Genomic DNA, 12,652 nt, shown 5'->3' on the forward strand with positions numbered 1-12,652 from the left:
TTGTATCACTTATAGTATTACTAATATAGGCTAAAAAACCAAATGAATTAATGATTATAAAATTAATTTTTTAAAAAAATTATTCTATTTTATTTATTGATTGTTTTTGTCCATGAAAAATAACTTAGACAATAATTATATTAGAACAAAAGAAACACTATACATTGACAAAATCAAATTTTTCTACATTGTCATCTAATAATATATCATTATATATTATAATAGGTTGACTATATTAAATACTATTTCTAATTTATTTACATTGTGAAAACTTTTACACTAATAATTGTCTAATGTATATAAACTTTTATTAGAAGATTTAATAGCTTTTGTTCATTTCCCTTTATTATTATTGTTATTATTATTATTATATCTTTCCATGTACATGTTTAGGTAAACTTGTCTTGAAACACTTCCAAAAAAACAAAATAAGAAAAAATTATATAAAATTATTTATAAGTTAAAATTAACTCTATTAATTAACCATTAGTTAAAATTTGTAAACATCATCTCATTTTAAAGAAGCCTACCAGAACTATGTTATTTTAGTTTAGCCTTCTACTGATGATTCCAAATTTTAAACTTAAGTCTCGTTGAAGCTATTAGAATTTAGTAGCCGTTGCTTCGACGCACGGTATATCACAGCATGAATCAAGTCTGCGCGAATTAACCATTATTCTCCTGATCGATTATACAAATTAGCAAGGGAAGCACCAATAATTACAACCAGAGTATTTATATGCCCTAAGTGTGATATAAACCTTAGGTTACCACACTATCGTCACAATAAAATATTTCACTTGTGCAGCGAAAGAGTAAACATTCTCAGCACTAACATAAGCATGCACTAAATAGACTTCAGCCATCCATTATATTCCACCTTTGCACTAGGTAGTTGCCATATATAGATATACTACACAACGAGAGAAAGTGGAATATTCTGTGGCAAAATGCTAATAGAATCGGTCCATAGAAATCAATCTATCATTTTATTTTTACTTGTTCCACAGAAACTAGGAATATCCATAACAAATACATGATTCCATCCAATAGGTAAAATCTACAAAAAAAAAACAAAACTTACTGCATACATGATTTAAATGTAGTTACCTTATCATAACATTAACCATCAACAGAAAAGCAGACAACTCAATTAGTTCGTGACTACATATACCACAGAGAGGAAGTTAGTGTCTCTATTCTAGAAGTTCTTATGTACGAGTAACGATTCAGTACAATTAAATTGTAACATGTAGCGTACATAACAATAAAGGTGTTGGATTCAATTTCAAATATTACTTAACAAAACCAGAATTTAGCCATTGAAAGTACTACTCCAGAGTTTTTTTAGCAGTCAATCCGGATAGAAGCCTGGAGCAGTCAACCCCAAAAATGCCATAACAGGGTAGCAGATAAAAGGATGGCTAATAGATAGAATGCAAGCAATCATACTACACAGTTCACACATATAAATACTCAAATTATAAAAATAAAACACTCATATTTAAAGAAATATTCATCATTAATTATCAAAAGTCAATAGCTTAAACACACAATCATCATAAACGTAATGCATAACTAATAACTAACCAGTAGCCAAAGAGTCATCAACTTTTACCATGCACACTTCTGTAAGAAGTACTATAGACAATAACAAATACAATGATTGGGACAATTACTCATACCACAAGGTTCTCTGAACAGGGCATGGGAAGGACAGAACAGCCTGCAAAGTGTAAACAGAGGCAGGCCAGAACAGAGAAGAGAATGCAAACTGAAGTGCTGACCTTGGCCAGAAAATACAAGGGTGAACGATTGATGGAGATGGGCAACTAGGTTTAGTCAAAAGTAAAGGGTTCTGAAGAAGAGAATGTGAAATCATAAAAGTAACCCTAAAAGTGGGTTATGGATCCCAAGAGAAGGTGGAACAATCATATTTTTGCCACTTGTTGGTACAATTGTGCTGTCTACTGCAATTCAGCCACTATCCACACGATGCTAGGAGTTCCATGTAGTGACTGGCAGCTACAATGCTCAACCATAGCACAATAATGGCACCCCACTATTCACTATTCTGTTTAACATCTTCTACTCTAGACTGCAAAAGGCAACAAGAAAATCTACTTGTATTCCAAGCACTTGCCTACGATAGCAATAATGTCAACACCTTAGCAAGAGTTAAACATGTAAAACATCATTTTGATACCTGCTTATTCCAGTCAGTATTGCCAATGCTTCATAATTCCTCAATGGCTCAATTTAACCTAAAAATCCTGTAGAACAAGTATGAGAAAGAGGTTGAAGAAAGGCTGCAGACAATGGTTTGATACTAATTCTCCACTCTACAATTTATCATTAAGCAGGACAATTTGTCCAATTATACTTGTATATATGAATAAACCACAAACAATGAGGGAATTGTAGAGCAAGTAAGACTATAATCATTATTCAGGAGAAGCAACAGCAGCAAATGAATTATTCACCAAATCTCACACTTTCAAAGAAGAATAAAAGGTTCAAGTATGACTGAAACAATCCATCTAAACGCTTAAAATCTGGTTCATAACCCGATAGAAGTGTTCCAACAATTACTGACACATAGCAGTTAATGAAACAAGTGCATGTGTAGAGGAACACAATAGAAATCCACGCAATTAAATTTGAAGTGCTCGGGAGTAGCAGATTTTATTTGAGCACAAGACATTGCATTGGAAAAACAGAAGCAAGGGGAAATTACAAAGCAAAATTACAACATAATTCGAATTCAAGAAAGAGAATCCTTCTGACTGGCCTGCTGCTGCAATAATTCTTCTCTAACCCTTCTGATCTCCGCTTCCTTCTCCAACCTCTCTTTCTGAGACAGATTACCATACAGAAAGAGGGTCAAAAAGGTACAAAACAAATCGTAGCATTCATACTTAGAAAAAATAATTGGCTTATTATAAGAAATGCAAGCATATAGATACACACATAAATCAAATAACACGAAGCATTGCTGCAAGGTTCAAAATAATGTATAAAGGAAATGAAATCCTAAAATAAAGTTAAATTGAGTTAGGTAGGAGATTATAATAATCATATGTTAGATGATATGTAGGGTTTTGTTTATTGGCGGAGAGTGAAATTGAGAGAAAGGAATGAACCTTTTCGTCTTGACGAAGAGCGATCCAGACATGGAGTTTGTCCATGGACTGCCAGAACACGAAGGCTCCAAGCGTCATCGCGAAGTACGTCGCCACTTTCACCATCTTTCTTTCTTCTTCTCAGGCTTTCCCTTGTAATCAAATCTCTGGTTTCCCCTAATAATGTGATGTTGTGATCCGCAGTTTGCTTGGGCTCGTTCTTACTGTGAGGCCCAACTTCTATGCGAAACCACTGTTCCAGCTTAGCACACTAGGTCCAGCCCAAATATGGGTGGATACGATGTATGAGGAGGCAAAACAAAAAAACTCACATAAAATATAATCTGTATTTATAATTTTATTTTAAAAAAATTGTCATTTCTCTAGTAAGGATAATTTTAAAATAGTGAGATTCTCTTTTTTTAATTTTAAGATTAATATTCTTATTTTATTAATCAATTTTCTTTAAGTTATGCAAATTGGCTAAAAATACTTACAAGGGAGCATAATAAATAATTTAAAGACGCAATTTACTATTACAAGGAAATAAATGTAATCATGAACTATTGTTTAGTCAAACCAGTGAGGGTAGGATTATAATCAGATGTTCTGATTTTTTTAAAGATATATTTCTCGAAAAAAAATTGCTAGTAATTTACAGTGACAGAAGGATATTGTTTGTGTTGTGAGGTGTTTCACGCTGAACCGACATGAGCCCGTTAGCTTAACGTCAAAATAATGGTCATCATCTTATCCAAGTAAACTATGTACGTGATGAAATCATGAAAAATTTTCTAATATGTAGGTTTGGGGCTGAGTTGCCTATACAGTTTTGATGTCAGGTCTTGCGACTCCCATTGGCGGTTAGTATCATGAAAAAACTGACAGTTGCTTCAATAAATGAATACAGCTAGCCTCGCTGGTGGAACCAAGAACAAGAAGATGGAAGATCACAAAAACCGTCTTTCTTTTAATCCAATTGTGCATAGCCAAGAGTGTCCGGTCTTTTGTCTCGACTGTATCTACACGACTGCATGTGTGCCAAGGGTAAAATATGGCCAAGTTGCACTTCGAGATAATACGATTCATAATTTATTTTTTCTTTAGAGGTGACATTGCATAGAATAATTCAAAAAGAGCAAGGTCGGAGCCAACCAATTGAATTGAAGAAGAAAAGGACCCACCAATCAACGTTTTTGTCGTTTTCCATTGATGCTCCGGCACCACAGTAAATGCTCCCTCTGTCTCAATACTCATCGCTACAACATGCAATAAAAAATTCCGTCCCATAAGATCCTCTAACCCATCGTTTCGTCCTCCTACTTACCCTTTTTCTCTTCTTCGCGATACCATTCCCACCCTCTTAAGCCAAACTTTTCCTCTCCTCTTTTCTTCATTCATATTCTTCGCTACGTTATCGAAAACAGAATTAATCATGCGGATCCAGTGGTGGCTAAACACATGCTCCTCGGCCAACTGCGCCACCGCCACCCACCATTCAACAATCTCACTCCCCAAACAAAAAGAACATGCATGTGATGATTCCATCAGCTACTCCTCCATTTCCGAAGCACCTGCATCTTCCACAACCTCCAACAACAGCACTTCCTCTCTCGAAAGCAACCTCTCCATACAAACCCTCCCATCCGTTCCATCTCTCCAAAGCCTCTCTCCACAAAACTTCACCTTCTCCGTCTCCCACCATTGCGTCACCACCCTCGAGCCACACCTTTCTCGCCCCGTCACCTCCCTCGCTGTCAACAACAACCTCCTCTACGCCGCAACCGACCACGAAATCAACGTCTACGACCGCCACACCTGCACCACCATCCACGCCTTCAACACCCAGCCCACCTCCACCTCCAACTCCACCAAAACCATCGCCTTCTCCAACAACAACACCGTCATCACCACCCACCAAGACTGCAAGATCCGCGTGTGGCAAAACCACAAGAATATTCACCACCGCATGTTAGCCACTCTCCCCACCGTCAACGACCGTCTCCACCGTTTCCTCCTCCCGAAGAACTACGTCGCAATCCGTCGTCACGAGAAACGGCTCTGGATTGAGCATGCGGACGCCGTTACGGGACTCGCCGTTAGTAACGGTGCTATATACTCCGTTTCGTGGGACAGGACTCTCAAGATATGGCGGTTATCTGATTTTCGCTGCGTGGAGTCGTTGAAGGCGCACGAGGACGCGGTCAACGCGGTGGCAGTGTCCAACGATGGGACCGTCTACACAGGATCCGCGGACAAGCGCATACGCGTGTGGGCGAGGCCCGCGGGAGAGAAGCGGCACGTGCTGGTTGCCACGTTGGAGAAGCACAAGTCCGCGGTGAATGCTTTGGCGTTAAACGACGACGCTTCGGTGCTGTTTTCGGGTGCGTGTGACCGTTCAATATTGGTGTGGGAGAGGGAGGACAGTGCGAACCATATGGTGGTGAGTGGAGCTCTGAGGGGGCACCAGAAGGCGATACTGTGTTTGGTCAACGTCTCTGATTTGCTTTTCAGTGGATCCGCTGATCGTACGGTTAGGATTTGGAAGCGCGCTTATGATGGACGGTATGGATGCCTTGCTGTCCTCGACGGTCACCGGAAACCGGTTAAATCCTTGGCGGCGATTCCGGAGGAGTATGATCAAACTTCACCTAAATGTAGCGTCTCGGTTTTCAGTGGCTCTCTTGATGGAGAGATCAAGGTTTGGCAGGTTTCTATCACGAGTCAGTAAAGAATCGTGATCGAGAATTTAATTCCTAGAAAATTGATGGTAAACTAAAAGGGAAAAAGTAGAATGAAAATATGTACTATACAAAGATGATATTTTTGTCATGATTTTCGTGTGGCACTATGCCAGCTATAAAAACACAATCCAATTTTCTTATAATACTTTTTTTTTGTCTTTCAATTATTTTTTTTATTTCTTTTTATTGCAAATTTCATTGTATAATGACAAGATTTCTCCATTTGAAAATTTTCGAAGCGATGTTTAAAGTATTAATTATACCTTACTTCTTTTTTTAACAAAAAAAAACTTATTTATTCAAGTGTAAAATATGATCGAGAATTGAATTCGTAGAAGAAAAAATTGTTGACGTTAAAAATGGTGTCTCAGTTAAGTATTTGAGCTAAAAAAGCATTTAAATTTGTGGAAAGACTTTATCTTGCTTCATTCTGCCAATCTCTTGATATTAAATTCTTAGAAAATTAACTATAGATAAAAAGAGAAAACAATGGAAAAAAAGTATGGTGCTGAGTGTGGGAATATGTATACGAGAATGACATTTTTGTCATTATTTTTGTGACCTCGATGGAGCTAAACAAACAAGCTTCAATTTTTTTAGTCGTATTATTTTTTTAAAAGAAAATAATACATTCATTAATAATGTAAAAGAATTCCATAAAACACAATTTGACATGTATCGAAAATTTGTTGATTTTAAAAAAGATTAAAAGTCATGGGTCCGAAGAAAACAATTCATAGATAACCTCTTGGTATATATATCGAAAGAAAAAAGATAAACAAATAATAAGGATAAATGATACGATAAGAAGATAGAGAAAAAAAAAAAGTGTTTATGAAATGTTTGAAAGACATGGATGCTCAGGTAGGAAAATGTTTGGTATATATCATATGTTATACTATTAAAGAGAAAAAAAAAAATATATATATATAGATAATGGAATACATGATATTTGAGAGAGGAAAAAAAAATGAAAGAAATTGATAAATGTGTCATTACTACTTCAAATATCATCACACAATATTTAATATTTAATTGTTTTACACAAAAGTAAAGATCCTTTGCACCATTATTATATGGGAATTAAACTTTTTCTTATCTTTTCATTGGTTTTTTTTAAGTATCTCTCCACTAGTTTTCATCTCTCTTTGTTGTATAAATATAATTTCTCTGTTTTTTGTTAAAAATAATTGTAGCAACCAAGTGGGATCAATTATACATTACTTATATTTTAAAACTTATTTGATGCCAACAATGTAGACTAAGAAGGAATGTTTTTAAAGAGTATTATTATTTAAATTATTTTCACAATAATTTAGTCATTGTCCATTTCTCTTTGTGTATATATTTTTTATTTACTATGACTTTGTGGGAGAGATCTCTTCAACAAAATCTTAGACTAGTATTTTGTGACAATATTTAGGTATAATATTTTATTTTGTGTTATTTTTTATTTAAAATTAAAAGTTCATGTGGAATAAAGGTTTATATTAAATGATAAGTCATATTGATTTTCAATGTGAATTTTTAATTTAAATTTTTATATAAAGTAATATCAAGAGATACTCATGAGTTTTTAGATAACTATTAAAACTTAGAAAATCATTTGACAGATTAAAATAATATTTTATTTTATGTTATTTTCTATTTAAAAATAAAAGTTCAAGTGGAATTAGGGGTGGGAATAGGCCAGGCTAGGCCAGGCTTTAAAAGGTCTGAGCCTAGCCTACGATTAATTTTTGAGACCTGAGCCTGACCTATAACCTATCAAAGACTTTTATTTTGACTCGGCCTGGCCTTTTTAAAAGTCTAGCCTGGCCTGGTAGCCTATTTAAAAGTCTATTTAAAAATCTTCTTCACATTAAATCTTTAATATTCCTAGTTGTTTTTACCAAAAAAAAAATAACACACCTTCTATAATAGGCTAAACAAGATCTTAATATATAATTTGACTTAATTTTTAATCTAACGTTAATTTAGTTAGTAGTCTTAAAAATATATTAATAATATAAACAGAAATCACCAAATGATATAAAATAATCTAAAACAAAAGAAAACCTCATGAGGTAGTATCATCCAAGTCTATCAAATCAACATATTAATTATTACAACAAAAAAATAAAGCCTACATCATTAGCTCCTCCATATTTACCATGAGGTAGGATATGATTTTTATTTGCTCTAGAATATAGTAACGTAATAAAAGAAAAAGGAAACCTAATAGGAATAGAAAAAGGAATTATTAACAGAGATAATAAAACTAATAAAAATAATGAGAAATATAAAGAAACTCACACCTTGTAATTAAAATTTTACTTAATTATAGGAATGGAATCTGCTAGTTTTTTTTAAAAATAATATTAATTGTACCCAAAAAATAATATATATATATATATATATATATATATATATAGGTCGGCCTATCAAGCTTATAAGATTTCTTTAATAAGCCTCATATTTAATTTAATAGGCTTTTAAAAAAGCCTGAGTCTAGCCTTTTAATTGAATAGGTCAGGCCAGGCTTTATGTAGGCCAAGTCATAGGCCCTTGTAGGCCGGCCTAGCCTATTCTCACCTCTAAGTGGAATGAAGGTCTATATTAAATGATAACCCATATTGATTTTCAATGTGAATTTTTAATTTAATTTTTTTTATAAAATAATATCAGAAGATACTCATGAGTTTCTAGATGGCTATTAAAACTTTAGGGAATATGACTGTTTTGCGAAATTTATTATTAGAGTTATTTTTCATAAATTTCACCCGCCAAACTTTCAATTTCTTCTCATTTTACCTCAACACTTAATTTTTTTTGTGTATTTTATAATCATATATTTTTTAATTTTTGCATATTTTACTGTTTGCATGCAACAAAACTACATTCCTTTTACAAAAAAACACTAACAAGATGACTCTAAGGTCGAGGCACACTAGATCTGACTTTGGATTTTTGATTTTGATATGCTTCAGTTAAGTGATGATTTCACTCATGATAAATATTTATATTTGTAAAGACATACAAAGTAACTGTGGTGATGAGGAGGAACCTGAGATGATGATGATGAAGAGAGAGGGACACCTACAATGTCACTATGTCATCTAGTACACCAACTTTGTCCGATCTTAAGATGTAATATTTCATATATTCATACATATCCACCGTGTTGGTGTTTGTTGTTCAATGTCTTGGCTTTGGAGTCAAGGTTAGGGAGTTTTGAAACACCAAATTGTGTAGAGCTTACTTGGTTTCATCATATACTGTGTTGTTGTCCCATGACTTTGAGATCCTATGTGTTTCTCATTAAAAAAAATATACTTATAAATCCTGATAATTTTTTTGGCAGCTAGAAATAATAAATAAATCCTGATAATTTTTTACCCACCATAAATTAAAACATACTTATAAAAAAATATTAGAGACCCTAGGTAAAATTTGAAAATTTACTAAGAACCTAAAAATTAATTAAGCCATATTATCAACATTATTTACCTTATTCTACTGATTCTTATTTTCATCTTCTATCCTTATACTTTTTTTTCATGTAATGTGTATGTTAGGATTTTTCACACTTATTTAATGGTGATGATTTTATTGTGAGTCTCTAATTAGGTAATGTGTTATTGTCATAATAATATTATGTCCTTGATTTTTTTTCCTCATCAATTGACTTTTGAGAAAAGATTGAATAGTTCTTGTCATTTTAAAAAGTTGGGTTTTATGCACAGTGAAACAAATATATAAAAAATTAATATTGTTTCTATTAGTATAAAAATATCACTTGCATTTTTTCTATAATATGAAAGAATACGAAAGATGATTTTTGGAATGAAATGAAAAAAATATATAATAAATCATGTGGATAGTAAGGTAAGTTGAATCTATAAGTCAATCTACCAAATTCATAAAAAATGTTAGGACAAGTTAGGTGTTTCAATTCATTAACTCGCTTAAGTTGATCAATTGAAGGTGAGGTGAGGCAAGTTGACCCTTTGTTTAAGTCAAAATTAAAAAGATCAAAACAAAAACAACTTTACATCATATGTACTAAACAATTATTTAAGTCATTCTCTTTTGACACCTAAACACATCTTTCTTCCTTCATCATCATTTCTTTTAAGATTAACTTGGTGGTTAAAAAGAAAAGATTGCGAGTTCAAATCTCTCTTACTAACAAGAACAAATGAACTAACAATTAATGTTAATCAATGAAATAAAATAAAAACCCATTTCTTTTAGACACTTGCTATTGGTTAATCTTGTGAACTCGTTTTTATTCTTATGGTTCCTTTTTGTTTTCAATTTCTTTGCATTACTCAATTTTTTTTAACAATGTTTCTTTGTTCCTATAGCTAACATTGTTCTTCTCGGGTCCAGTGAGGACAAGTATGGTTATCTTCCCATTCTCCTCTTTTGCCTCCGTGTCCGGAAGGGATTTTTTACTTTAAGGGGGGTGGAGGGTGGGCAAATGTTAAAAAGTAAGTAAATTTTCGCATCTCTAACATATATATATATATATATATATATATATATATATATATATATATATATATAGAAATAAATGAAATATTTTATTATATTACATACAATAGATAAAGAATGAATAGCATATGGAAAAAAGAATAGATTAAAGAACAACAAAGATGGGTTTTTAAAAAATAGTGTTAAAAAATTATTGAAGATGAGGTGAAAAAATATAGCATATATTGTTTATATAAAACTTATATTTAAATATATTTTTATCTATAATAAATATTTTTTCCACTTATTATCTAATAAATTTTTGTTTTACATTAAGTTCCTAATAAAAAAATAATTTTATTTTTAGTATTTGATATTTTGTTTTAGTCTCTGATAAATTAACAAATTTTGTGATTATTCCCTAATAAATTAAAGAATTTTATTTTGGTCCCAACTAGTTATAAATGAATTTTTTTATTAAAAAATAAATACAAAATTTGTTAATTTGTTAAGGACTAAAAAGGTGTCAAGGATAAAATAAAAAATTATTACTTTATAAGAAACTCAATGTAAAATAAAAATTTATTAGGAAATAAATAAAAAAAATCAAATATTTATTAGACATAAAAAATATATTTAAGCCTAAAAAAGTATTTTTAGCCATAAAAAATCAAAAGAAAAGAAAAATAGGTATTTGTGGTAATAAGGAGGTGTAAATATCAATAGCCTAGAGTCCCAAAATAAGTTGGTTTTTTATTATAAAAAAAGCAATTGCTATATCCGTATACTAACCCAATCCCCTTTCTCATTTTTTATTTTCAAACTACCTAAAACAATTAAGAAGAGAGAGTGTATTAGTATATATAGGGACTGGATATAGCAACTGCCTAACAAACCCCATTCGGCTAGCATGTTTTTTGGATCTCAACGGGTCTTGAGCCCAATTAGGCTAGTTTAGATCGTAGGTTTCGCTCTGTTTCTTCTTTATAAAAGCAGAGGCAGAACCCACTGTTTTCTTCGATGAAGGGATAAACCCTAGCGCCGCGAGGCCAAGGCAACACTCATCTGAATTTCTGAACTCTCAAGTATGTTCTCTCTTAAACTAGTTCTTCATTTCCTGAACTTGTTTTTCTTCTGCAATTTTCGCTTTTGATAGGCGTTGCGTTCTTTGTCAGTTACTAATGCCGAAGGACGTGTCAACGAAAGCGTATACGAATTGCAATGTTGACCTCTTTTGTCACTTTCGTGACTTGAACAGCTACGTATTATTTCCGTCGTAGTCTGTTCTACGGTCTCGTTGTGCCATTCCTTTAATTCATTTTTTATTTATTTATTAATGGTTGCTTCTTTTGGTGAACTCTCCCTTATTTTCAGTGGGGGTTGTTCTAGTTTCCGAAGCATATATTAATTAATTCGTCTCGAATAACCAGTTTTAAACAGCGTGGTGTAATCTTCCTTAAGCTACACTATGCTACCTGTCTTCTGGTACATACAATTCATTACTATATACTCATTCTCCACAATTAAGAGCAGTGTCAATGAATCTAATTTTTAAATTTCAGAATCTGAAAAATGAAATTTCGAACGATTGAAGTAATAAACACTAATGCTTGGCTATCAAAATTGTAGAAATGGAAACGCCAACTGTAACGATACCTAAAATTGGACCAAAACCGTCAAAGAAATTGAAGCTTCCCACACCAAAGGAGCTGATATCACACTATGAGTCTCAGGGTATGGACTCGCAAGATGCGTCCTTGAAGGTCATCGAGGATCTTCAGAAGGCGCTGTTTGGAGTAATATCCTCTGGCAAAGGTAAACATGACAAGCTATTGACTGAGTCTTCTAGGAAGATTGATGCAATTAGCAATCGACTCACTGTTCTTGACATGAAGCTTGATTCCAAACCTGGTTATGTTGAGACTTTTGCAATTGGGCTTGCCTCGGGAGCTGCCCTGAAAGGGATTGGTGCAATTGTGCCTCATATTATTGCCCCTCTTTTCCAGATATGGAACTCTGTTTTCACTGCCACTAAATCTTCCCCCCAATGATATTGAACTTTGTAATTACTAGTTAGTTTGTAGAAATATTTTTTTAATGAAATGACCATGCCACCAATTTTTATGTCATTTCCGAAAGTCAACATAGAGGAGTTTACAGAATCTAGTAAAGAAATGACTAAACAAGTTTAACATTACAAATACAAGCCTTTCCAATCAAAACATAAACAATAGATGCCGTGCTATCTGAATTGAAAACCTAGATTAAGCAATTCCTACAGGAATTCAACACATTCATGCAGTCAGTGAATTGAAATTGTTGGATGAA

General features: G+C 33.0%; 3 protein-coding genes and 1 non-coding gene across 5 annotated transcripts; 3 read left to right on the forward strand and 1 right to left on the reverse strand.

The window, feature by feature from the left end:
- Window positions 1–2,541: 2,541 nt before the first annotated feature.
- LOC100306294 (uncharacterized) lies at window positions 2,542–3,407 on the reverse strand. Its single transcript, XM_003531273.5, has 2 exons — window positions 3,144–3,407; window positions 2,542–2,854 (listed from the first exon to the last, which is right to left on the reverse strand). The coding sequence occupies exons 1-2, from the start codon at window positions 3,246–3,248 to the stop codon at window positions 2,765–2,767; spliced, it is 195 nt and encodes a 64-aa protein (XP_003531321.1). The 5' UTR covers window positions 3,249–3,407; the 3' UTR covers window positions 2,542–2,764.
- A 979-nt stretch (window positions 3,408–4,386) lies between these two features.
- On the forward strand, window positions 4,387–6,006 carry LOC100817776 (protein JINGUBANG). The gene has a single exon (XM_003532759.5). It carries the CDS (start codon window positions 4,558–4,560, stop codon window positions 5,851–5,853), a length of 1,296 nt encoding a protein of 431 aa, XP_003532807.1. The 5' UTR covers window positions 4,387–4,557; the 3' UTR covers window positions 5,854–6,006.
- A 5,299-nt stretch (window positions 6,007–11,305) lies between these two features.
- On the forward strand, window positions 11,306–12,464 carry LOC100527692 (uncharacterized). 2 transcript variants are annotated; one of them, XM_014778341.3, is made up of 3 exons: window positions 11,306–11,409; window positions 11,500–11,809; window positions 11,954–12,453. In XM_014778341.3, exon 3 carries the CDS (start codon window positions 11,956–11,958, stop codon window positions 12,373–12,375), a length of 420 nt encoding a protein of 139 aa, XP_014633827.1. In that variant the 5' UTR covers window positions 11,306–11,409; window positions 11,500–11,809; window positions 11,954–11,955; the 3' UTR covers window positions 12,376–12,453. The 2 variants fall into 2 exon arrangements, with proteins under 2 accessions (XP_014633827.1, NP_001236068.1); NM_001249139.2 differs by lacking the exon at window positions 11,500–11,809 and having other exon boundaries at window positions 11,344–11,409; window positions 11,954–12,464.
- LOC113002486 (small nucleolar RNA snoR137) lies at window positions 11,664–11,817 on the forward strand. Its single transcript, XR_003268045.1, has one exon. It is a non-coding gene; the product is annotated as a small nucleolar RNA snoR137 (small nucleolar RNA).
- Window positions 12,465–12,652: the final 188 nt, after the last annotated feature.

Source organism: Glycine max, chromosome 8 (genome assembly GCF_000004515.6).
Source record: "Glycine max cultivar Williams 82 chromosome 8, Glycine_max_v4.0, whole genome shotgun sequence".
Taxonomy (NCBI): Eukaryota; Viridiplantae; Streptophyta; class Magnoliopsida; order Fabales; family Fabaceae; genus Glycine; species Glycine max.

Excerpts from the sequence above, each read along its gene's own strand:
- LOC100306294 (XM_003531273.5), bottom strand. The coding sequence starts at position 3,248 with ATGGTGAAAGTGGCGACGTACTTCGCGATGACGCTTGGAGCCTTCGTG. Across the intron at positions 2,855-3,143 it reads CTCTTCGTCAAGACGAAAAG|AAAGAGAGGTTGGAGAAGGA; the intron begins GTTCATTCCTTT and ends AATCTGTCTCAG.
- LOC100817776 (XM_003532759.5), top strand. The coding sequence starts at position 4,558 with ATGCGGATCCAGTGGTGGCTAAACACATGCTCCTCGGCCAACTGCGCC.
- LOC100527692 (XM_014778341.3), top strand. The coding sequence starts at position 11,956 with ATGGAAACGCCAACTGTAACGATACCTAAAATTGGACCAAAACCGTCA.